Source organism: Candoia aspera, chromosome 7, assembly GCF_035149785.1.
Source record: "Candoia aspera isolate rCanAsp1 chromosome 7, rCanAsp1.hap2, whole genome shotgun sequence".
Lineage (NCBI taxonomy): Eukaryota > Metazoa > Chordata > Lepidosauria > Squamata > Boidae > Candoia > Candoia aspera.
Genome location: NC_086159.1, coordinates 836,710 through 862,317, shown reverse-complemented (window position 1 = coordinate 862,317; position 25,608 = coordinate 836,710). Strand labels below are relative to the sequence as shown.

Below are 25,608 nucleotides of genomic sequence, written 5' to 3'. Positions count from 1 at the left end.
CCAGCCTGCCCGCCCCGCCTCAAATCTTGGCCCCCTCCGCAGAGCTGCCTTGCTCCGCTCCTGACCCTGAAACAGGCGCCTGGCCAAGCCGCTCCTTTCTCGCCGGCGCTCTCCTCATCCTTTCGGGGATGCTCCGGGCTAAGCGTCCCACTCAAATAAGCTTCTCACCACCAACTCCCCGCCCAGCAGAACGAAGCCTGTCCCCGTGGCGGCAGCCGCCACCCTGCGGTCTTGCCGTGGGCAGGTGAGGGAGCTCTGACCGCGGGGGTGCTCGGCCGAACCCGGCCGACCCGGAGGGCTCCCTGCTGGACAGCTGAGGCGCCATTTCCAGGTGCTGGGAGGACAGAAAAAGCAGGGGTGGAAGGCAGGCAGCGGGAGGGCGAGCGCGCCATGAGAGGCGGTGCAGGCAGAGCGCCCAGGAGGGCGAGGATTCCCCCAATGGTTACCCTACCTTGGCCGCGCCCATGTGCCCCAGCGGAGCAAGAAAGACCCCCCCGCCCGCCGCCCTGGTTCGGGTACCGGCGGCGCGGCGCTGCCCCCGCCCCCGCACAGCGTGCGCCACGCCCGGGCTCGGGTCCAGCCGGTAGCTTTATTTCTCTGCTTTGGCTCCGCCAGTCGCTCCTCTGCCCGTCTGGGTTTCTGCGTCTCCGGGCAGGCCCGCCCGCCCCTCCGGGGTCCCGGCCCGGCCCGCCCTACTTCCAGCCCGCGGCGGCCAGGCTGCTGAGCCGGCAGAGGGGCTGCAGCCAGGAGGGCGTTTCCTGCTGCCAGAGGCCGTGGTTCCTCCGGTCCGTCCAGGGCGCGAGCTCCAGATCCGAGTCGGCGTGCCGGACGTCCCCGCGGATTCTTCGGGGCTCGGCCCTGGGCAGCCGCCCCTTGCATCGCGCGCACACCAGCGGCGGAGGCATGTCGTAGAAGAGAACTGCCGGACACAGCAGAGCAGAGCAGGAGGCGGCGGGTCGGCGGTGGGGGGGAGGCTGCACGGGGCCCGTATGCGGCTGCAAGAGGGCGCCCTCAAACGCTCGTGCGCCGCCTGGGCCAGTCGCAGTTTGCCGGGCCCAAACCCAGACACCTGGAGCCCGCCCCCATGGCCGCCGGACTGGCCCAAACGAAGGCAGAGCCCGGTTCCAGGCTTGTGCCGGGGAGTTGCAGCGCCCTGCTTTGGGGCGGCCCCCTCGTTCCGGGGAGCCACACAAAGCTGCTCCTTTGGCGCCCCCCACAGCTGGACGTCGGTACCGCTGCCCGAGCACCCCAGGGCTTCCCAGCACTTCTGGTCCCCGAAGAGGACCGAGCAGCCCGGCTGCCGCTGGCATTCAGGTACAGCGCCCAGTGGCACCCCCTCCCCTCCCCCTCCCCTCCAGGAGGCCGGGGGCCTGCTGGGGTTAGGCGCTCACCTTTAATGTTGTTGGAGAGATCCGAAATGTCTTCCAGGCTCTGCTCCTGGAAGGAGACTCTGGCATAGAAGGAGACACCCAGTCAGCTTAGGAAAGTGGCGTGCCTGGAAACCTGGAGGCCCCCCAGCTCCACCCCACCCCAACTCCGGGCTTTGGGAAACAGACTTTCAAGGCGCTCTGGAAAGCAACGGGCGAGGAGGGGCACATCCCAATGGGAGCCCTCTGCACAAGGGGTGTTGTCTCGCTTGAAAGGGGCCCACTGCGCATTTAGATTATGTCTGGCCCCCCTGTCCCCCCCACCGCGGCCCTCTCTTTGCTGTCCCTCCCCCTGCTGCTGCCGCTTCTGCCCAGGGGCTGCTCGCTCCTGCTCCGGAGAAAAGGCCCTTCAGACACAGATCGTCTCCTACCAAGAGCCCCCCCCTCCCCCCCCCCCCGCTGCTCAGGGCACCAGCTCAGATTAAAGCATCCCCAGTGAAGGGGTGTCCAGCTTCCGCTTGGAGACCTCCAGCTCTTGGGGTCAGTGGCTCCCTGTCAAAGCCCTCTTGTCCTCAGGAGGGCATCCAGCATTCGGTCTGAACCTGCCTTGTGGACCAGACCGGACCGGACCATGCCTTAAATCTACGTCTCACTAAATTGTTCCTCCAGATGGGCGAGAGAAAGGTAAACATAAGGACAGCCTCAGCGTTAAATTTGGCCAAAGGTGTAAACAGGCGTCCGCAAGAGAAGCTGATGCAAATCAGAGGCCTGAGCCTGACCCAAACTGGCCGGGTCCTGGGTGCCGGGCCCCCAGCTGGGCTGGCCCCCTTACCTCCGTGGCCTCTCCAGGTTCCGCTGGGGTCGCCGGGAGATCTGGGAGATGACGCCCGACACCTTCCTCCCAACTCTCTTCATCACCCCTGGGCTCTTCAGCACCATCTCTGAGCGCTGGGTTGAGGGAGGGCACAGAGAGGGCGGTGTTAGATGGAGACCCCCCTTCCCTGGTTCCACAGGGTCCAGGCAGGACTGGCCAACACCCTGCTCCCCCAGGCCAGGTGTGCCCAAGATGGAGCAGCCCCTCAAAGGGGGGTGGGGTGGGACAGGTGGCCGTGCCCCTCTCCAGCTGCTCTCTTGTGTATCACCAGGTACCACCAGCCCATTTCTCACTGGCCGCTTCTGCATCCTGCTCTAATGCCTGCAGGTGCAGGGGGGAGTGGGGCTCCCCCTCTTGGGCTCTTGCACAGCGGCTGAAGGGGAACAGAGTAAAACTGGCTCAAGGTCAAGTGTGGCTCTTTTGGCCCTGGACTGATGGGCGGAAGGGCCTTGGCAGGGGCGGCGCCTAGCCAACCTGGGCTGGTCTCAGAAGCTAAATACAGCTGGATGGGAGGTCATGAGGAAAGCCCAGGGAACTAAAGACAGAACCCAGGAAGCAGAAGCAGCAACTCATGAACATGGCAGCATTATGAACATGCCAGAAACCAGGGTGGGTCATCCTGCCTGCCCAGCGTGGAGCCCACCTGAAGGGCATTGGAACTTGACTGAGCACAAGCATCCTGCAGTTTTCCGGGCTGTCCTGAGCTGGCGCGGGCAGGGTCACAGATGCCCCGGCAGTCCCATTCCGGGCAGGTGGGAAGGAAGACTGCAGCCTTGGCCAGGCTCGGTTTGCACCACTGGTGGGGGCTGGACTTGGGGGAACCAGCGGTGGCTCAGCAGTGGCAAGGACCGGGCTGTCCCATTAAAGAGGGGGACCCAGCTGAGGAACCGGTTGCTACACTGGCAAGAGGGCATGAGATAAGCAGGGCAAAAGACTCTTTTTGAAAGCTCTTCCACATCAAAGGGCCAAAGCTGCAGTCCTCTTGCCCAGGGACAGAAGGGCACCTGGCCAGCCTTCAGAGCTTCTTCTCTGTCCGACCAACCTCTCTTCGGCTCCTTGGAGAAGTGGGCTGCAAGCAATCCATGCGGCCTGCAGTTTCATGCCAGGATGGACATTCCTGGACGTGCCCTCCCCAGCTCTCTTGCTGCAGCCACTGCTACCCAGCTGCACCTCCTCCCCGGGTTACCTGGGACCACTTGGCCCTTTGGCACAGGGCATTCTGGTGGGCATGTACCTCCACTGACAAGGTGGTGCTGGAGGCACTGCTGCTGCGACTGGAGACCAGGCTGTGCCGGATGCGGATGGCCGGGTCCTTGGTTGTGATGGAGAGGCCCTTCTGCAGGATGTGAGTCAGGCGGCTCCAGAGGGCAAAGACGGCCCGGGGGTGCTCCTGGTGCAGCTGCAGGTAATACACCTTCTTGGTCACTGTCTGGATGCGCAAGATGCGCTGGTCAGCGTTATGGACAGAGAGCCGGACGTACCGGAGGGGAAGCAGCCTGGGCAAAGCAAGGGAGGCAGTCAAGAGTGGGACTGGGCAAGCATGAGAAGCTCAGGTGGGCAGGCAGGGCTCGGAAATGGGCATGACCCTGTTGGGTGGACCTGGGAGGCTCAAAGTCCAGCAACTGTGGAGGACGCTGGGTTGGGGAAGGCAGCTTCGGCTGCCCACTTTTAAAAGCAGGGGCCTTGTTGAAACAAGACCTCGAGCCCCTTGTGAGTCCTCCACGGGGCTGTCTTGCATACTGCAAAAATCTTCTCCCTGCGGTTGGGTAAACATGTCATGCAAATGCAGCTGATGTTGAGCATCAGCCCCAGTACAGAATCTGCAGATAAGGCAGGCTTGAGGTGGTCCAAAAGGAGGCTCTGGATTAGTGTGCACACACAGCCCTTTACTGCCACAAGTTAAGGTGCTTGGGAATTATGTCTGGCATTATCCACAAGGACACGTGGTCACAATGCAACTTTGCTTCCAACAGGGAGGGGAGGCTGGTGGGAAGAGCAGGAAGGAGGCTGGGGTGCTGCAAAAGCAACATCTCTGGCCAACCTGCTGAGCTACCTGGGACATTCTGAACAGGAATTATTGTGGGCTGAGGACAAGTTAGATTTGGGTGGGAATGTTTATTTTATTCATTTTATAAATTTATTCACCACCCATCTCTCCCCTACGGGGGAACCCTGGGCAGCTTACAATAAAATGTTCCTTGCCTGTTCCCCACTCCTTGAGAGTTGTAACCCCCTGACCAGGGGCAGAGAATTATCTGAGCTGGTCTTTATTTTACCTTTGGTTTCAAACAGAACCTCTCCAAAGGAGAAAAGATGCAGAGGAGCAGTGGGGTGGCTCGGCTGCAGCACCTTAGTCTGGGGACTGCTCTCAGAGACCGGGCTTGTGTTAGGCCAGACAAACAGAGAGTTGGCTCTGTCTGGCTCAGAACATTGTGGGGACTGGGGGTTCCCTGAGGAGGTTGTGGGAGCCGTGCTGCCACACTTGAGGGGTCCCAAAGAATAGTCCACGGGGAGGTCCTGACCAGGCCCACAACCAGGGTCTGTGTCACCTGGGGGCAAACATGGATTCTGCGCCTATTTTGGCACCCCTCCAGCACTCATTTTGGTGCCCACCCTAGTGCGGCGCCGGGGCCACATGCCCCACTTGCGCCCCCCAGTTGTGGCCCTGGTTCTGACCATCGCAGAACACCAAGGCAGAGAAAGGCTCTGTGGTGGCAACCAGCTTCACTTTGCGGGGCAGAGCTGATCCAACCCAGGCAGGGACAGGCCCAGGGCAATGCCTCCCTCCTGATCCTTGCCCAGTGTCACCTGGTCAGATCCATGAGCGACAGCCTGGGACTGCCAGTGTTGACCCTCCGAAGAGGGGCCCGGTGCTTGGCCATCAGGAGCACGTTGGGGAGTGGGAGGCAGGGGTCCGAGGAGGTAACTCCCAGAGTCACGATGGTGGGGGTATTGGTGATGTCCACCCATTTCCCCTTCTTTGTGACCTGTTGAAACCATTCCCCACCCGCCCATCGCCCTTAAGTTAATTACAGGACCAGACCTTGGTTGCAAACAGAACCTCTCCAAAGGAGAAAAGGTGCAGAGGAGCAGCGGGGTGGCTCGGCTGCAGCACCTTAGTCTGGGGACTGTTCTCAGAGACTGGGCTTGTGTTAGGCCAGACAAACAGAGAGTTAGCCCTGTCTGGCTCTGAGCATTGTGGGGACCTTCTTGATCCACATGCACCCAATCCAGCTATGCCAGGCACTGGCTGCCCTCACTCAGCCCCTGCCTACCTAATCCTTTTCCCAGAAACCAATGAGGCTACTGGGCAGCCGCTTCGGCCCACCTTCCCTGCACCAAGGAAGGGCTGGAGGGTTCCCCAGCGCCTTGACCAGCTGGCACTTCAGTGCTGAAGAAGGATGCTTCCTGCCCGGCTGTTCCTGCTGGTGCTTCCTTCTAACCCAGCTAAGTTCTGGACACCCCCTCATTCCCACCAGGTGGAGCACTGGGTGAGGGGCTCCTCCTGACTCAGCCAAAGGCTTCCCTGAGTGGCCAGTGCAATGCACCAGAGAGGGGCCCTTTCCAAGACGTGGGCCAGCTGCTCCGCCCACCATCTTCGCACAATGGTGCAGGGCTGAGGCAGAAGGCTGAGTGGGCGACTTGGGCATAGGAGGCACTGCCTCCCATCCTGGCCTGCCTCCTGGGACTGTGCTGAGAGGGGGAAATGGAGAGGGGGCCTGGAGCCCCTCAGAAGAGAGATGATGTGCAAAGGCTGGACACGCAACCAGACGCGGCCTCGGTTGGCCGGTGGCTCAGCTAAGGGTTGTGTTCCTGCCTTCCCCCTGCTCAGAAGATCCCGTTCAGGACTAGGGAAGGGGACCCCTCTGATATCCCCCCAAACCTGGACGAAGTTGCTCTCAAAAACAGCCGAGTTGGGGAACAGGTTGTAATCCGGGGAGCGGATCAACTGGCAGAGCAGCCCCCCTTCCAAGCCAAGCTCCTTGCCAGCATCTTGGCTGCTGCCAGCAAAGGCCCCTCTAGCCATGGGGCGTTGGGAAGCTGGGCTCTTCATGCCTCCGGCCCTCCCTGGCTTAGCTGGCCAGCCAGCAGGGGCCAGCGCTGACGCGGCAGGGGTGGGGGGAGCTGGCTCAGCAACAAGCGGGTCGGGTCAGAGTGCATCATAGTGGCATTGGGGCGCCACCCGGGAGAGGCTGTGATGTCACACTGGCCAGAGGGAGTCCTTGCTCCACTGAGGTGGCAGCAGACCTAGAGCACCTGGTGTGCTGGACTCGGCCAGGCCGGCAGGGGAGGCCGAAGGTTCTCCCTACCAGCCACCTCTCCCCCCTGCATTAACATACCCTTAATGGCTTCTTCCTGGGTGTCCATATACGTACACCCTGGCAGTCTGGCAATGTAAAGGCTGGGTTCACACGACACACCTAACCCTAAGCCCAGGTCAATAAAACACTAATGCCATGCTCACAGAATGAAAACCATATTTAGCTTAGGAGGGTGATCAGGTTCAGTGCTTAGTACACAGATCTGGAAGGGGCCACAAGGATCATCTAGCCCAACCCTCTGCCATCCTTGAGAGATCGTCGCTTGGCTCTTCTGGAAAGCCTCCAGGGAGGAGAGCCCACAACCTCTGATGGGAGACTCTGGGAGTTTCTCCTTATATTTGAACAAAATCTAAGTAGCTACAACTTATGACTGTTATTTCTGGTCCTAATTTCTGTGGCCAGGGAAAATGGTTTATTTATTTATTATATTTGTATGATATTCATTCTCAAAGGCTCTGAGTGACCAACAATCAAATATCATCTGAAAAACCAATAAATCTAGACCCCAAATAACAACCCTCTCAACAGCACCATAACAGATTTTTTTTTTAAATTAAAAGCTGTGTGTCCCCCAACATTCAGGGCATGCCTTCCTTCTTTCTAAGGTAAAGGTAAACCCTTGACGTAAAGTCCAGTCGTGTCCGACTCTAGGGGGCGGTGCTCATCTCCGTTTCTAAGCCTTGGAGCCGGCGTTGTCCATAGACACTTCCGGGTCATGTGGCCAGCATGACTCACGGAACGCCGTTACCTTCCCGCCGAAGCGGTACCAATTAATCTACTCACATTTGCATGTTTTCGAACTGCTTGGTGTGCAGAAGCTGGGACGAGCAGCAGGAGCTCACCCCGCCGCGCGGTTTCGAACCGCCGACCTTCCGATCGACAGCTCAGCGGTTTAACCCGCAGCGCCACCGCGTCCCCTCCTTCTTTCTAGATGGGAAAAAAAACAGTTTTAACTTATCTCCTAAATGTCAGGAGAAACCCAGGCTGGCTGGGGAATGTTAGCAGTTGAAGTCCAGGCACCTTCAGGCTGCCAAGGCTGGCAAGCACGGCGCTCACGTGTTTCCTCATATCTTGACCCAGAGCCAGGCTTCTATCCTGTCTCCCTACGGTGGCCCATTCACATAACCCACAGAGACTGCAGACAAGGCCTTGGTGTCACAAGAGAGAGCGAGCCTGCACCCGCTTGTGTGCGCTGCTAGTCTGCAGTCTTCATACTCCGCAGCAACGCACGTCAAGAGCGGGGTTCCCCCCTTCTCCACGCAGGACCCCTTCCCAGATCAGCGGCAGGCAGACCCTCCCTCCCTCCCGAGGCTCAGTGGTCGGTCGCTGCTCCTTTGACCAGCCAGACCCCGCCCCGCCACGTCCAGGCCGTGGGGTGAAACCTGCTGGTCACGGCGGGGGAGGGGAGGAGAAGGGTGGGCAGCCAGGAGCCGGTGGTCGCGGCCAGCGGCCTTGTAGGGTTTTGTAGGTCCGGGGCCTTGCGGGAGCCGGGGGCTGCCCTGGGATTCCATCCAGGGGCCGGGAGGAAAAGCTCCAGCCCCGGCTGGGGCAGCAAGTCGTCAGGAAGGCCCTCAGGCCGAAGCAAGCCGAGAGGAAGGAGAGCGGCGGGCCCAGGAGATACAGCTTCACCCTCACCGCTACCGCACGGCGGGGCTCTCTGGCTCCTGCGGGGACCGGAGTGTCACGAGGTTTGCGTGGGAACCGCCACCTCCCTCCTCGGAGGCAGCTTTCGACCTGTTTCCTCCAGGGAGTGGTGGGTCTGTTCCCCCCCCCCCGCACCCGCACGGTTGGTTAAGGGGCAGCCAAGGTCCTTGCTTCCAGAAAAGCGCCTCCACGCAGCTTGCCAAGAAATTCCCCCTCCCCAAACGAGCCGAAATGCCTCTCAGGGTATTCCGTCACCCGCGCCCGCTTTGAGTCTTCCAGGCCACCGGCGGGTCCTCCCCGAGGGAGTGGGCTTCCCGCCTCAGCCCCCCAAGCCCCCGCAGTGCCCGGCTGTGACCCGGCCCCAGGGACGCCTTGTTGCGCCGGACCCCGCCTGGGACGGGGGAACGGAGGCGCGTGAACCAGGCCGACGGCGAGAGGGGACCCGGCTTGCCCCCCACTCCCCCCCCCGCGGGCCAAACCTGGCCGGCAGCGACCCCTCCGGACCCGGTTGGCCCGGATTTTCTTCCCCGCACGGAAGAGAGCTCGGGAGCCTGCCGCCCACCTGTTTCCCATCCTCCCCGCAAACAAGGAGCGAGCACGGCCGCCCCCGTGCCTCCTTCCCGGGCAGGCCAAGCGCGGCGCTCCAGCCTCCCCTCCTCGCAACCGGTCCGAGGCGCGGAACCCCCGCAGCTCTCGGGCGCCTCGCTCGTCTGAGGAGCGGCAGGAAACGGAGCCCGCCCCGCCCAGCTGAGGGGCCTCAGCGGTGACGTCGCGCCCCCCCCGGGGTCCCTCCTCCTTTCGCCCCGCCCAGGAGCAGCCCCTCCCCTCTCTGCGCCTGGGGAAGGGGTCACGGTCGCCGCCGGGGGTCCCCAGCCACCCTCCCGCACCGCCGGCCTCAAAGCGGGGCTCCCATTCCTCTGCGCGGTTCTGATCGGGAAGGTCCCCGTTGGTCCCGGGGCCTCAGGCGGGAGCAGCGATGTGAACCAACCTCGGAAGCCGCGCTGACGCCTGAGTTGTAGCCGGGAGGCTGCTCCGGTGCCGCGCGGCCTGCCAAGTCAGGTGGGCCGGGGGCCGGCAGTCGGCCGTCTCAAGCCAGGCCTGGGTGAGATGCTGCTTTGGGCAGTGTGGAGGCTCTTCGGTGCCTCCTCTTCCAGGGTCTTTTTCCAGCTTCTCTGGTTGCCCTAGGAACAGGATTTCTGGGTGGCCTCCCTTCCAAGTACTGACCAAGCCCACAGTCAGGCAGGTGGGGCCACCTGCTGAGAGGGGTCTTGGACTGTGGCTCCCCTATCCCACCGGGAGGGGGCCCCTTCTGACTTGGCAGGGGCTTCCCTGGGTGGTGCTGTGGGCAAGAGAAAGGAGGCCCCCAGCAGGCAGGCAAACACCGGGTTAAGCCTTCTGCTGGCAGTTAGACTCACCCAGCACCCCAACTGGCAGTTTCCTCTCACTGAGTCTCCCCAGGTTCCCCCCCCCCCCAAATCTGGATGGAGCCCGGGCGAACATCCTCTCCTGCCCCAACGGGCCAGCAATAGCCCAAGTTAAGAAGGTGCAAGGGCTGTGTTCACACGGGAGGCAGGAGCCCACTCAAGCCTGCAGGTCCCCTGCCCCCCGCACCTTCCCAAGAGCAAAAGCTGTTTTGGTTCATCTGGGCACCCAAGTGGGGGTTGCTTCTGCAACTTTTCCTAGGAGGCTCCCCATTCTGTAGGTCGGAGCACAGTCGGCCAGCGTCAAGACTTGTCAGGTTAATCACATGGAACTGCTTGCACCCATGAAACGGCCCTCCTCCTCTGCCAGTTGGCCATGCCCCCCACGGTGGTCGGAGGGAGACTCAGGTGATGGTGGGGGTGGTCCCTCCCTTGCAGGGACAGAGGCTCGTGATACGCTGCCCTTCAGGCCTCGGACTGGGGAGCAGGATGGGAATCATCCTCCAACAGCTCTGGAGGGGATTGAGCTGCTTGATAGAAATCACCAGCTGGAACTGCTGCCATGTTCGCCATTTTCACCGGGCACAAACAGCCCCTCCCTTTCCAGGCTCCTGTTCTGTCCGTTGGTCAGATGAAGCCCTTTCCTCCTCCTCCTCCTCCCTTCCTGCCTGGACAGCAGAACAAAAAAGTTTCCTCAGGATCAAATGGGCCTCTGGCGTCGTTCTCCAGTGCTGCTCCATGAGCCATCACCTCCTTGAGGAGGGAGGAAACGCACCACTCTGGGCAGCTCTGCTGGGCACCGAGTGCAGCTCTTGGCACAGGCAGGGAAAGGCCCTTGAGGCAAACATCCGCCCGGCCCGCCAGCACTGGCTAGGCCCTCTTTGGGAAGGGGGCTGGCTGACCTAAAGCCATGGGAAAGTCAGGTGGCCCAGGAACCCAAAGGGGCCATGGGCGGGCTCCAGCAGGAGGCCTTAGCCCCTTTCCCCCAGAGTGCAGGTTCAGGGGCCAGCCTGCCCTGCCCTGCCCTGCCCTGCCCTGCTTACTTGGTGGTGAACAAAACAGCTGTTGGGCACAGGAAGCCTCAGTGCGCCTCTCTGGTTCTTCCATAGAAAAGGATAATCAAGGGAGAGGGCCAGGTGGGAAGCACAATGTGCTAGCTTTCTACACCCGAGGGGTTATTTCATGCTTAATGTTTCTCATGGAAGATCGCTCCAGCACCGGGATCTCGGCCTCAGGGCTGACTTGAGCCGAAACCCCTTGGGAGCAGCAGAGGCTCCCAGAGGCTGGTGCCCAAGCAGGCCCACAGGCCACATTCTGCTTCCTTGGGGGACAGACCAGATCAAGACCTGCTTAACTTTCTGAGAACTGCCAAGGCCATCTCAGGCCTGCCACCTGCTGTCGATCATCTCCCATTGCAGGTGGGAGGTTCTGCATTGCTGGTCCGGGGAGCCCTCTGACCAAGTGGGCTGCTGAGTTAGAGGGGGGCAGCTCAGGACTATTGGCCCTTGGCTTCACCCCTTCTTTTGCCAGGCAGGGCAGGGCCCTGGCCAATGCTCTTCACTCAGGGGATAAGAATGGGGCTCCAGTTGAGTTTCAGAGTTTCTTTCAGCCAGAGAAAGGCCACCTTGCCTAACCCATACCACCTGCCAGGCCCAGCAGAGGACCAGCAATGTGGAAATGAACGCAGCCGTGACTCCCCTCTGCCATCTGGTCATGGCCAGGCTCTTGGCTACCCTTGCCTTGGGCAGGGAGTTGGGGCTTAAAAAACAGATCCAATCTTTTGGCTGTGAACCGTTTCCTGGAACGCAGGTTCAGGAGAGGACAAACGTGTTTGCCACACACACACATATGCACAGACATGCACAGTGTGGAACCTGCAGCAGCCTGGCCAAGAAGCCTTCCTGCTCTGAGGATCATCTGGGGGAGGGGTGGTGTTTGGGGTTTAGGAGCTGTTCTCACTTGGTCTTTCCAAAGTGGCACCCTCCAGGTGGAGGGGACTACAACTGCCACCATCCCCAGCACATCTAAGAAACACAGGACACGGAAGGCAGATGGCCATGAGGGCTCCTCTCTAAAGGGGGGTGGGGGGTGGGCCTGAGGAAAAGTCAGCCGCTTCATTGTGGAGTGGCAGAGAGCCAGCAGCCGCCCTCTGCGCCTGGGCTGTGGGCATGATATTATCTCCAATGGACCTTTAAAACCTTTCCACAGTCCCTCCTCTTGTCTTTCGGGGTGGGGGTTACACGAGTGCGCCTGGGCCAGGCTGCACACCTTTTTGGCATTTCACGCCACGTGTTTCTTTACATCGCTGAGGAAACAATTCGTGACAGAGCAAAACCAAAGGAAGCGAAACACACTCTTCAGCCTCGCCCTTCCCCGGCCAGCCCTGGAAGTGCGGGGTGGGGCACGGGGTGCTCGGAAGCTTCGGGGCGAAAGGGGGACGCGGGCAGGGCCACACGCTCCGCGACCCCGATGGCCCCTGCTGCCCGCCCGGGAGGAGCCGGGGGCAGGCCCACAAGGCGCAGTTTGACCTTGGCGGCCTCTCTGAGAAATGTGGCAAGAGCATCCCCTCGAGCCAGGCGGGACAGCGGCCGTCCCTTCGGCCTCTGGAGGGCGGCGGGCCGGAGGCGAGATCCCGGGGTCTGAACCCGAGGCAGCTCCGTTGCCTGATCGGGAGATTTACTCGTGCCTTGATTAGACCTTCAGAGCGCCGCAATCCTGGGACTCTTGGCGGCATACAAACAGTAGAACATCCGCGGTGTAGTAAGATAGCAATAGGGCCATAAAACAGCATTCATCGCTGCTTCCAAACCGCGGGGGCGCCCACTGGCTAGGGACGGAGTCGCTCGCAGCCCCATTCGGGGTTTCCAGGCAAGGCACAGCTTCCAGTGGAAACCTGCGCTCTAGCTCACAGGGGGAGAGAAATCGCACTCTGCCCATGTCCGGAGGGCCGCTTGGTTAGCCCCATGCGGGACTCGTCGCGCGGGGGAGGGCCGGGCTGGCCGGGTCGCCAGGGCTGCCCTACCGCCGGGGCGCGCTTAGCCTCGCAGCCGTCCTCGCTCCTTCCCCAGCCGGGCGAGTGGACCGCTGGGGCGGGGTTGGGCGAGGACGCGGAAAGCCTCCCGGTCGCGCCCTGAGAGTTCCCGCCCAGCGCCACGCCTGCCGGAGCTCGTCTCCCCCGCCGCCAGCGCGCCGCCTGGGGCTACGGGGAGCCGTCGAGGTGGCTGTGGCCATGGACGGGCAGGCGGCGATGGCGCCCTACAATTACAGCTTGATCGTGGGCCCCGTGCAGGAGCCGGCCCCGGCCAGCCCGCGGACGCCGGGGCTCGACTCCGGCGGCACCGCGCCGCTCCACACCGGGCACAGGACGGCGGCGCAGAGGTACAACGCCCGGCTCCTGCAGGCCGGCCTGGAACCCGAGAGGTGAGCGCAGCCGAGAGCGCGCGGGGTGGTCCTCGGGGCAGGGCCGCAACTCGGGTCTGTGTCACCCGGGGCAAACATGGATTCCAAACCCATTTGGCACCCCCCCCAGCGCTCATTTTGGTACCCCCCCAGTTGCGGCCCTGCCTCGGGGCGCCCTCCAAGGCACGCCGTCCCCGGCCGAGGGGCGCGGGGATGCAGCGCGCGCGACCGGTCTCCCGGGGTTTCTGCGCCGCTCGTCGGAGCGGCCCGCTGGCTGCCAGGAGGCCCGGCTCGCTGCAGGCGGAGCGGGGCGAACTGGGCGCTGGTGATGCTGAAAGCAGCGGTAGCCCCCCAGCTGCCCCGCAGATACCCGGCCCGCGCTTGCGCAGCCAGCCCTGCGGGGTGGGCTTCGGGCTCGAAGAAGCCCGCTGGTTCTCCCAGGCTGGCGTGGCATCCTCGCCTGCTCGCGCTTGCGGGACTGGACAGTCTCTGCCGCAGATCTCGGGCATCCGCTGGGCTGGGAGCGCAGCTGCCCTGTAGGGTCATTTTCTGAGTTACCTAGGTATTCGAGCTTGACGTGAGATTGAATTCTGCATGCAAATCGAACCCATCTTGGGGAGCAGTCTATCTGAATATCGGCTGCTGTAACAGCTGAGGGGGTGGCTGCTCCCTTCCCCTGCTCCCAGCCTTCTCCAAGGGAATCCCTTGTCTCCCCCCACCCCAGGAAGCGAGAGAGATCCCCCCCCCATTTGTCCCAATGTGGCTGTTCCTACCGTTTATATTTGAGCAGCCAGTTGCGAGGGAGGCAGAATTATTCCCCTCCTATAGGTTCAGCACTAAAGCTAAGAGAGCAGGGCTACACTCCTGCAGGAACCCAGTTTGACCACCAGGTCAGTTGGTATGTGAAGGTTGTGTTTTAGCCATGATTTACTGAGCAAGCTGTGTCTGTAAAACGCTAACCCACAAACCAGGCTTTGCAAGCCACACTGACTGTGGGCACGCAGGACCCGAAGCCAGAAGCAAAGCCACCACATTGGATTCAGAGGAGATGTAAGTGGCCAAAGGCTCAGCAGGGACCACCCTGGAGAGGCTGGCTGCTCTCAGGCATCTCCCTCCGCACTTCATGAGCTTTGGGCAAGAGAGGAGGCACTTCCTCCCCACCGCCTCCCCACCCTGAGATTAAATTATGCTGTTCCATCATTGCTGAGTGCAGATTTCACTCTCCTGAGGAGCACCAGCAGTTTCCATGGCCTTTGTGATGGCCTTTACATGGCTGAACTGATATGACCGCCACCCTCACCCCATTAGGGGTGGCGCAGAAATTGTGCAGACTAGTCAGGAAGGGGCAGTGCAGCCCCCATGCCTGGAGGGGGCAGTTGTGTGGAAGCTCCAGCAGGCCTGGATGTCGGGGAGGTCAGGCCCTCAGCGCTCTTTTCTGCCTGGACGACTCAGAGGAGCTGCTTTGCTCATGCCTGGGTTATGCCTGGGATCCTTAGAGGAAAGCAGCTGGCTGATGTGGGGAACCAAGAAGTGGGTTGGAGGAATCACAGGAATAAAAGGAATCTCAAACCTCAAGCCACTGGTTTGGGAATCTGTTGTAGCAGCAAGAATGGTGTCCACCCACCACCAGGCCTGTCATCAGCTTGCATGGGTGGCTCAGAGGCATGAAGTGGCCAGGTCTGGGGTACAAAAACCAGGGCTGAGGGAAAGATCACTGGTGGGAGCTGTGAGACCCAGAAGCCAGGCTGGTTCAGGCAACGTGTGAGTCCAGGCAGAAATAGTCTTGGTTGTTTGCAGCAGAGTACCGTCTGCTTTGTTTGGCTTGGCAGGTTACCTGGATGCAGCAAGGGTGCTCTGTTAGCTGGACTTGGGATTTACTCTGTTGTGAGAGCCCAGCCATCACGCGAGCAGGTGTGCTCGGAGCCTCTGTGCCTGCCACTGCCATCCAGAGGCTGGTTCTTCCCCTCGAAGCCCCTCTGCAGGCCCCACACTTGGAAGCCTCCTTCCTTGCAGCTGCCATTGACCCGGGAGGCCAACGGGACAGGGAAGCCCGTTAGCCACGGGGCAGAGGCCAAGGGCCCGCCAGCACCCGAGCAATGCAGTGAACTTGGCCCATTCCCCCTCCTGATCAGCAAAGGGCCATGGCCTGCCTTGAACCTGTTCAATGGGGCAGGATCAAAATCCTGGCCATCGGTGAACCCTTCGCTGGTTTTGTTTGCAGCAGAAGTTTGGGCTAAGTTGTCCTTTCAGGCTGGACTGACAGCTGATCAAAGAAACCAACAGCCTAAACGCAAGGCGCATCGTTTGTATTTGCAGGCTGCCAAGAATCTACCCAAGCGGGTGGCTATATTGCGATGTGGAGGAGGATTAGTCACGGACCAGTGTGGATCAGGAGCCAGTTTGGGGGGAGTGCCTGGTCCTCCTTTTCTGCAGTCCAGTGAAGGCTGAATTGGGGGGACCTCCATGGAAAACAGCACAATCACCATTAAACAAACAGGGTTGATGGTGCATTTAAATAACATCTGATATAAATCACTTTGCTCCCCCTGAAAATAAGCTCAAGAGCAGATGTGTTGGGTTGTGCTCTCAGACAGGATGGGGATGTGGGATTTAACCCTAGGACAGATAGGGAGCATTCAGGCACTTTGGTTTCATAGAACTTTGGTGACCAAAAAGAAAAAAAAAAGATTATTTTTTATCTTGGAATTCCCACATTTTCCACTTGTGCAAAAAAAAGAGGGGGGGGGGGTTCCATTGGAATTGGCTGCAATAAAAAAGGCCAAGTCTGGTGACAAGTTAAAAACAAACTGACTTATTCTGGCACATAGATATACCAGGAGGGGCCTCTGGTCTAGCCCGGCCTCCTTCCAACAGAGCCAGCCAGAGGCCTTTGGGATCCGGCCCCAGGAAGGCAGAGGCTCAGGCAGCCTCGTCCTCACTCCCAGATGCAGCCCCAGATGCTCGTGCCCCAAGCATGGCTTGCTCTCCAGCCCCCCAAAGGCACGCAGTCGTAGCCCTTCTGTGCTTCTCTAGCTGCGAGTGTGTCCGTTCCGAAGAGGAGGACAGGCATTTGATGCTGTTCTCCTCCAAACACCCTGTCGTCAAGCCACACCGATCCAAAGCCCAAAGCGGGTGGTGTACCTGGCTGGCCCTGGGTGGCTGGCCTTTGGGCCATGGCACCCAAACTGTGGAGGGTGTGCAGCTGCCAGCCCTTTGACCCAGAAGCCCAGCTGCGGGAGGGCTTCGAGGGTGGGGACAGAGACCTTGCCCTGATGTGGCTGGCCCTGCCAGGGAGCGATGGCTGGGACAGAAATGTGAAACGTGCTGAATGGGAAGCTCCTGCGGCCCTGGGCGGGCGGAGTGCCCCTCCTGCGCTCATGCTGTGCTGCTAGTCAGAGGTTAGCAATGCCAGGCCTCATGGAGACTTTGAAATGCCTTGGCAGTGGGGGCTCCTCAGATCCACACAGAAGCAATTGCTCAACCTATCCAGATCCAGACATGCTGCACATTCACACACCTAAAGGGAAGGGAAGAACAATGCTTCGGATGCAAGCCCTAGTGGGCAGAGCTGCTGAGTTAAGGCCCCTCAACTTTGCTCTTGCCCAGACCGCCCCATAAGTAGGCCCAGCTTTGCGGAGAGAGACCATAGTGCTCTGAGAAGGGGCTGCGCCTCTCCTGGGGCATCCCCAGCTCTTCAGAGGCCTGGATGGTCCCTGCTTCCAGCCAAAACCACAAACTCATATCAGCAGCCATAATTCCCCGCCAGCCTGACCTGACTTGACCTGGCCTAGCTGGAGAGCGAAAGGGCAGTTGGCCCTGGTTCTTTGCAAGTGGTAGCCTGGGCAGTGTCACCATTGCGTGGGGGGAGGGGAAAGAACAGGACACGAATGTGGCCTGGGGGCTTCTGCAAGCCCTTTCACAAAGTCAGTCTAGCATTGCTGATCTGCCCAGGCAAAGTGCTCTGTAAAACGGCAGGGCCCCTGTAAGATGCCGATCACAGCCAGCGAGGTGGCACTGTAGCCTTAAAAGTGTCATTCTTCAATACATCTCAGCATTGTTTTCAGAACCCTGAGAGGCATTGAAGATGTGTATCTCTGCGACCCACTTTGTAGCTGTCAGGCAGTACAACGCCAGCAAGGGCCAGAAGCAGGTGTGCAGACACACAACAGCTTGTGGGAGAGGGGTGCTGCACCGAGGGCCGCCCCCCAGATGAAGTGACCTGCCACACCGAGGATCCCTCAAAATTGCCCAGCTGGTAGGGGGGCAGCAGCTGGGCTCCTGCAGTTCCCCACCTCTGGCAGTCCTTGTCCTGCCCAGGGAACGCACTCGCAGGCTTGCACGCTGGTCCTTGCACACATGCCCTGCCCTCTCCTCACCTCAGGCACGCTCCCTCGAGCATTTTCTCTGAGCTTCTGGTGGCCCAGCCTTGCCCTGCAAAGCTGCTTCCTCTTGGGCTATTTCTGCCTCAGGACAGAGCGGTGACGTGGGACCGCTAATCTCTAAAGCTGTGGTCCGGCTAAGGCGACAGGGCTCAGCCGAGCGGGCTGCTGGTGTTAGTGGGAGGAAAGCTCATCGCAGAAATGGAGGTGGAGGTCAGCAGAGGTGGGGCACTGTTTCCCCATTCTTCTACGTACCCAAGCCAGGTGGGATAGAAATGGAAATCTGTGGCTGCCTTGGGGAGTCATCGGGGGGCCCCGTGGATGCCAGGAGCTCATTCTGGTCAAGCTGAGTCACCCCGCGGCCTGATCAATGGGCAGGCAGCTGAAAGGCATTCTGCTGTCCTGCCTGCAACTGCCCAACATGCTGGCCTTCCCAGCCTCTCCCAGTTTGGGCTGGAGGGGGTTGCGTCTCTTAACAGGAAGGATTCCCTGGGTCCTTCTGGGCCCCTCGGCTGGACTCCTGACCCAAATGGTTTTAGCCTGGGTGCCTCCCCTTCCTGCCTTTGGCCCAAAGGGAGAACTGGGATGGCCTGCAAGGCACCAGAAGAACCAGCAGCCTTGGAGCCTTTATCAGTCTCCAGACTGGGCTGGAGTGGGGACGGGGGATTTCGTTATTTGAAATGTGGCAAACTTTGAGATTTTTGCCATCCAAATTTCCCAAGTATATATTGTCTCAAAACCCTGAAATTTCCTCCTCCTGGGATGTGCTGGCTCCCCAGAGATTTTTATTTTATTTGTTTTCTTAAGTGGCCAGATTCCATCCCAGGCCAGTCAGGGGCCGGGAAGAGACAGAGGCCTGCCTAATGCCCCCTGCCCCCAACTTGGCTTCAAAGCCAAAGGAACCCTTGCCAGGCAGTTCTGCCAGGAGATGACAGAAGTGCCTCCCTGTCAGGTCTCTGGGCCTGGCCTGCCCCACAGCTGCTGCTGGCGCAGGCCCACACTCAGAGCTGCATCCCCAAGAGAAGGGCGGCCTTGCAACCACATCTTGCAGGAGGGCAATTTGGTCACCCCTCCCACCTTTCTTGCAAGGGTGCTACACAAACAACCGCTCTGGTTGCTGGGGCCCGAGGCTGTTTTGCTGGCTCCGTGGTCCCTGGGGGGGTAATTACCCAGGCAAGTTGTTCAAGGCGTGCGCGCACGTGTGTGTGTGTGTGTGTGTGTGTGTGTGTGTGTGTGTGTGTGTGTGTGTAGAGGAACTGCTGCCACCTTCAGGCTCCAGGCTGGAGAGCCAGAACAGGCTGGTGCCCTGGACAGCCCTTGTTGGCATCCTGAGAAGGGCCTGTGCCCCTCCCCATCCCGAGCCATGGAGCAGATCAATCCATTGGTGGGAAAGGATTGGGAGGGAGGAGAGTTCCCTGGAGGCCATGGAGGTCATCTGCCTTTGGAAGGGAAAGAGAAGGCCAGGTGGAACCCACAGCCCCAAGGCTCTTGCGGTGCCTCTCCTGGACATTGGGGAAAAGGAAGGCCCCACCGGGATGCTTTGCTGGCATCACCGGTCAGTTTTTCAGCAACCTCTGGATTTATGCCCTGAGTTTCCAAACACAACAGCTTGACCCTGCCACTCCCACCCCCACTGCAATGAAAACCAGTACATAAAAACAAGACAGTTAAACCTCATGTGCTAAAATGGTTGGTTTTTAAAGATCTGGCAAAACAGATGCATCTTGACTTTGTTTCTGAGGGCAGACGGGGCTCACACCACTCTTCCAAGGGAGGGGCCAGTGCAGGAGCCCCCTCCCCACCTGCCAGACAGGCTGAAGCAGGGAGGCCTCTTTCAAAGGTCAGCCTGAATGCAGACTTGCACCGAACAATCGGTCAGGGGGGGTCGCAATCTGAGATCCCTTTGACCAGCCATGGCCAACTCAGATCCTCCACACCCTTCGCCCCCCCCCCTCCCCTCTTCCAGTTTGCTTCTGCCTAGAGGCCAGGAGTTCTGCTGGGAAAGCTGAGATTTTCAGACAGGCCAGTAGGGGTCAGCAGGCGCCCAGCACCCCAGGAATGGTCCTGAGTGGATCAGCTGGATGGCTGGGGAGCGGCTCTTGAATGCCACTGGTCCAGGGCATTGCATAGCCAAAGGGTCTCCCCTTAGCAGGCACCCACATGTACACCACCCAGAGCCACGTTTATGCTCGTATACTTGCCAATATAATACAATACTGTACTCTCCCCTGGGTGGGAAATGTCACACGGGCTTTTCATTCTATTGAAAAGCTTCCCAACCATCTGGGAATGGAGTCCACGAGGGGTGGGGTGTTCAAGTAGGGTCAGAACAGTCTTCTGGTGGAAAGGCTTGTGTTCGGAAAGGCCTGCACTGCCAAGGGGTGGGACCTGGTGGCCTCAGGGGCCTCTTCCAAATCTGGGATCGCCTGAGCTCGCCCCAAGCAGCCCAGAGGAACTGGGAGGGCTTTGGCCTCAAAAGGAAGATTCTGAAGCCTGCTGTGGGGAGGCCAGGAGATTGCCAGACTTTCTGCTCTCTGGAAAGGCTCCCTCCTGCGGATCCCTGGGTTTAGCCAGGGGAGCCACCTGCCTCTCTCGCGAGCCCCTGCCTCCAGACCCTTTCCTGTGAGCCCTGAACTCTTCATCCTGCCTTTTCTCCAGGAACTTTGCTTGGGATCCCTTGCCCTTTTATCGGCAGGACAACAGAAAATGTCCCTCATCGTTTCTTCAGCCTGGATGGGGTTTCATCCAGTTAGCCTTTGCTGACACTTCAGCTGGGTCCTTGCACATCTAGGGCTTGTAATGCACACCGGGGCCACCTCTCATCCGCCAGAAGGTTATGAAGAAACATGGTCTCATCATCAGCTTGAGACCAAAGACAGTATCAGTCTGGCTACCAGGACCCAGATTTTAAGCTTTAAGATGCGTGGACTTCAACTCCCAAAATTCCCTGGCTCTCCCTTCCCCTGGCTTGGCATGGAATTCTGGGAGTTGAAGTACACACATCTTAAAGCTGCCAAGGTTGAGAAACACTGTTCTGGGGGTGTCTTATCCGCTATTAGTTCCCGAGTGGAGTTAGTAGTTGATGGACAGAAGCGGAGCCTTGCATATCCTCCACCTTTTGGGCTGCCTGCACTGGGGGATGTGGCAAGGGCTCCTGGGCATGCCATGTCAGGGGAAGGGAGAGCAATCTCCACTCCTGGTCTAGCGCCCCCCGTCTGGGTCCTTGTAGCCAAACTGATGCTGCCTTTGGTCTCAAGCTGGTGATGAGGCCATGTTTCTTCATAACCTTCTGGCGGATGAGCGGTGGGCCTGGAGTGTATTACAAGCCCTAGTCTGGGGAGGGGGGTCTTGCCCTCCGGGAGATCTGTCCTCTTGAATTTGGGGCCCTGCAGGAGCCCCAGTGCCAAGTCCATGGGGGTGTGTGTTATGAGTAAGGATGGCGAGCAGGGGGCTCCCATCCAGACTCATGACAGGGGGTGCCATTCGTCTTGAAAAAGGGGAATTCACTAAGTGTGATCTGCTTTACTGTGGCTTATTACATAACCTAGGTTGGCTGGCCAACAGGCTAAGCCACAAGCTGGCCTTTAAAAATCACTGTGGCTGGATTCCCACCACCTCTCGAGCCTTTGCTCCTCCTGGGTGACATCAAGTTGCTGGGTGGAGAGGGGCCTCAGCCTTGGAAGGGGCCTTCTTGGGTTGGGTGCCTGCTGCCACTCAGACCCCAGGGCTGGGCTGGGCTGGGTGGTGCTGGTGTCCCCTCGGTCCAGGTGTTCACGGACACCTCTGGCCACATCTGTGGCCCTGCGCAGGACCTCCTTCTGGCTTGGAGCTGGTGGTGGTGATGTGCCCGCAGCCCTTGCTGGGGCTGGGTCGTCCCCCGCTGCAGATGCCCCTGGTGCTGCCAGAGACCTCCGAGGGGCCAGCGGGCCCACTGAGAGGGCCCCCAAATGCAGAAGTTTCTCTCTCTTCCCTGCTTTCTAACATTTACCTGAGATCATCCAGGCTGCAGTAGCAGCGCTACTGGATGATGTCCAGCCGTCGTTCAGCCCCCGGGCTGTTCAAGAGACGCGGTGCAGGCAGTGGGATTCGGAGGAGGCAGAACTGCCTGAGTCGAACCCCAGCAGGACTGAGTCACTGTTTGGGCACCCCGTACCCAGTTGGCCCCAGCACTGCCTCTTGAGGAGGTGGCGTTGCCACTCAAGGACCAGGCCTGCGAACGGGGATCCTCCCGGACTCACCGCTACCGCCAGAGATACGCAGCTGTGTCCAGGAGACCAGTTGTGGTCTCACCTGGACAGGCCCACAACTAGGGTCTGTGTCACCCAGGGCAAAGATAGATTTCATGCCCATTTTGGTGCCGCCCCAGCGTGGTGCCCAGGGCACATGCCCCGCTCCCCCCCCAGTTGCAGCCCTGCACCTGGAGCAGGAGGACCTCACGGTGGCAACCTCAAAGGCCACCATTTGAACTGCTGGCCGGTATTCACTGGGCTTTCAATGGTTAGCCCTCTTTCCCTGTTGTTTTTCACCCTGCAGTGGCTGAGAATGGATCCCTTGGATTTAACCCCATGAGGAACACTGGGCTGGGAGAGGGAGCGAACCTCCGTGGCTGAAGGTAGCCTGGGCGAGGGAGCCCAGCCCTCCTCCAACACCCAGGCTGTTCTTTTTATTGAGCGCTAATATATATATAAACAAGCGCAAGAGAGACCGTGGAAACAGAATGAAAGAATATAATACAGTAAATAAACCAGGGTTTAATAGGTGCACTTTCCATGGATCTGACAATGCTGGGCATCTGACAGCACACGTCTGAAGCTGCATCCAGCAGCTTCCCCAAAACTATTGCAAACGTGGCTGCCAAAAGCAGCCTTAAATCTGCAAACACCCCAGTGATCTTGAGACACCCAGGCAGGAAGGACACAGACACACACACCCGCCCATGCAGCAGTCCCTGGATGAGCAGAGCTGCAAACGTGTGGCTGGTTCTTAACTTTGTGGAAGAAAACCCTGCCATCAGCTTTCATGCCCTGGCAAAGCCACCCACCCCCTGGAAGGTGCAATTTGGCAGCCCCCCAGGAAACACCGCTTGGATCGAGGCCAAGCAAGTTCACACTTGTGACGTTGCCAACATCTCCACCACTTTGTACTGTTTTAAAATTGCCTTTTATATGGTACGTGGAATTGTAGGAAGAGAGCCGTGTTAGTCTACAGTAGCCAAAAATTGGGAGACGGCTGATCCCTTTTCTGACTAACATGGCTGGTTAAAAAGCAGGAGCATTCATGAGCTGCAGCGAGGATACCTGACTCTTGCAAAGTTTGGCAATCTTGGAAGGTCATGGCCGCTTAAGGATGTAGCTTTGATTCCTACCCCAAGCCCACCCCGACGCCTTCACAGACCACGTGATCCAGGACCTCACCTGGCAACAACCGGCTCAGAAAAGATCCCCCCCACACACACACTTGATCAAGGAACCCTTCTAATTCTTTTTTCTTCCTTCTTTTCCAGCTGGGCCTTTCCCTTCAGTTGAAGTGTAATGGCACAACCGCACCCCAACCTTAACAGTAGCACACCCCCCCCCTGCTCCAGCAAATCACCAGGTATTTTTTAAAATCTCTCTGGAGTTGAGCTCAGCTCTGGCGATTCTGGGTGACTTCCTTGGCAGCTGCTGCATTCTCCCACCCACAGCCCCTTTTTTTTCCCACCAGCCCAGCTCATTATTGTATTTTTGTGCTGCTGTCTTGGAAGTATAAACCTTGTTAAGTACTTCTTTAGCATAGGCCAAAGATTTATTCTGGTTGGAAGGTGAGGGGATTCATACTTATTTACTTCTCTTCCAGAGATTTAAATTAATTGTTGCCTCTTTTTGTAGGACGCACGTATGATAACCCGACCACAAACGCACCGTCCCATGCCAAGGGCAGTGATGCAATCACGTTCCTGTTAATATGAAATATTATATCCCGTTCCACCAGGATGATAAAATCTTCAACTTTCAGCAAAGAGACATTTAAGGCCTAATTAAGAGATGCACTTGAGTTTTTCTCACATAAAAAAACAAACTTTATAGAAGGGAAACTGTAGTCCCAAGGCCTCCTCCCTCATCGGCTACTACTAAACCTGCGGCCTGGATTTTTTAGCATAATTTACAGCTTTTGGGGGATGCCTCAATCACCTGATGAAGCAGCAGCCCCCACAGACAAGGTGGGGGGGAGCAGGCCGGAACTACGGCCTCCAGTGGAATGATAGCGATGATTCGGTGGTTCCTTTTGGGTGGGGCATGTTGTGAACAGTTCTGAAACTGTTCCTGCATTTTTGAAGGCCCCCAGGGCCTTCAGGCTTGGGGGAAGCCATGGTCCCGTGGTTCTGGACTGCCCCTCTGGGCAAGGGGATGCCCTGCTAGAAGAAGGTGGTGGCAGGTTCCATGCCCCATCCCAAGCATACAGTGCCTCCCCTGGATGCAGGGCCTGGGACTGTCCTCAGAGGCCACCAGACTGCCTTGATGCGCTGAGGATCAAGGACGGGGACCTGGGGCGGGGGGGCTTCAGTGCCCTCTCATTCCAGGGTTGTTGGCCAGCTTGGTCTTGGAGCCCAGTGAGCCAGGATGAGCTGCAGCACAGCTGCCTGCCCACACCAGGACTCGGCCTGGGACTCTACGGAGGTGAGAGTGCCCGGGGGTGTGCAGTGGGACAGGCTCCTCTGTCATCAGGGGTCATGGGCTCTGGAGCTCCCTCGGATCACCCACCCCATGCTGTCCAAAACGCAGCTGCTACCGCCACCACCTGGGGGCTTTTGGTTCAGCCAGCGAAAGGAACCTGCGCCATCTCAAACTGCCTGGAATAGTTCAGCAACTGGGCGGGCGGGGGGTAGCGCAGTTTGATACCTGCCATTCAGGAGTGCCAAGTCTGGATCAGGATCACAGCACAGGTGAAGGAGGCGTGTGCTCTACCCCGAGCGCCCCCCCCTTGAGCTGCAGAGGGGAAAATATTCAGGTGCAAACAGGGCTCTGCATGGCCCCCCGCCCAACTGCCTAACAATGACAGCGTCTGGATGTTGGCGGTGCCAGAGCCCAGGAAGGAAAGGGTAAGAATGGCCTTAAGCCAGGCAACCCAGGACCAATTCTTTGATCTCAAAACTGCTGTCAGCGGCAGGACTAGGCTTCTGGCCAGCAGAGGAGCAGGGATAGCTGAGCATAGTCAGAGTGCCTTGCCTTTTCCTGCTGAGGGGTGTGGGGTGCTTTAAAGAAGCAGGGCCCCCTGGAATTTGACCAAAGGCACGTGCAACATAGGATAGATCCCTGTTTGAGCAGCGGGGCACTGCCAAAGTCAGGCTGCGGGGTGAGCCAGTCCCCTCGCTGCACCGACTGGCATCTTCTCCAAGCCCAGCAGAAGACCCTCCTGCACGGAGAGGCGGGGGACAGAGGCAGTTCCGAGCTGGAGCCTTGGCCGCGCTGCAGCCACGCGGGCCTTTTCCCCCGGCCTTGCCTCGCCCAGCTTCTGGCTCATCTTCATGGCCCATGCAGAGGGGAACCCTGCTAAAGGCAGAGGAGCCCCTTCTTGGGTGAGGCCGGGCTGGGTGGCAGCTCCTCCGCTGGGGAGATTTGCCCAGCCTGTGCCACCTCCAACACCAAAGCGTCTCCTTCAGCTGCAGGGGGGGGGGAAGGCACAGCGTGAGCCTCCGACCTGTTCTTCCACACAAGAGCACGTGTGAAAATGTTGTGGGGCCCTTACAGCAGAGCGTGCAGGGGACGGTCCCTCTTCTTTCCAGCTACTGTGGCTCTGTGTGGAACTACACTTCCCAGGATCCAACAGGGCAGACCAGCCAGGGATGGCGTCCCCAGCTCAGGATTTGGAAAACCTTGTTTTGAGGAAACCCTCAGTGGGGCAGCCCCTGCCTCTCTCCTCCACCACCACTGGCTGGGCCTGCACTCTGGCCAGGCTCTGGCAAGTGCACCCCATGTTCTGCCCCTGGATTGTGCCCCCCCAGCCCCAGCCCAGCCACTCTTGGCTCTACTTGGTGCTCCTCCATCTTGGCCATGAAATCGAAGACCCAGCCCTTTGGGGAACCAAGGCGTTCCCCCCCCAACTCTTTCCTGGTAGAGGGAGGCCCCCAGCGGCAGGCCCCCCCCCCCCAGCCCTTGTACTCTCCAGCCAGGCCCCAGGAAGTCTCAGCCGGGGGGCAAATTGCAGTCCTGTGAGAGGAGCCTG

The 25,608-nt window shown here is 59.3% G+C and overlaps 2 protein-coding genes across 3 annotated transcripts in view; one reads left to right on the top strand and one right to left on the bottom strand.

Annotated features, from left to right (window-relative positions):
* The window catches only part of CHKB (choline kinase beta), a 124,265-nt gene that overhangs the window by 71,616 nt on the left and 27,041 nt on the right, over positions 1–25,608 (top strand). The window lies entirely within an intron of this gene.
* On the bottom strand, positions 563–6,284 carry GARIN1A (golgi associated RAB2 interactor 1A). The gene is made up of 6 exons (XM_063308513.1): positions 6,125–6,284; positions 5,050–5,228; positions 3,476–3,737; positions 2,200–2,315; positions 1,392–1,450; positions 563–919 (listed from the first exon to the last, which is right to left on the bottom strand). Exons 1-6 carry the CDS (start codon positions 6,266–6,268, stop codon positions 693–695), a joined length of 987 nt encoding a protein of 328 aa, XP_063164583.1. The 5' UTR covers positions 6,269–6,284; the 3' UTR covers positions 563–692.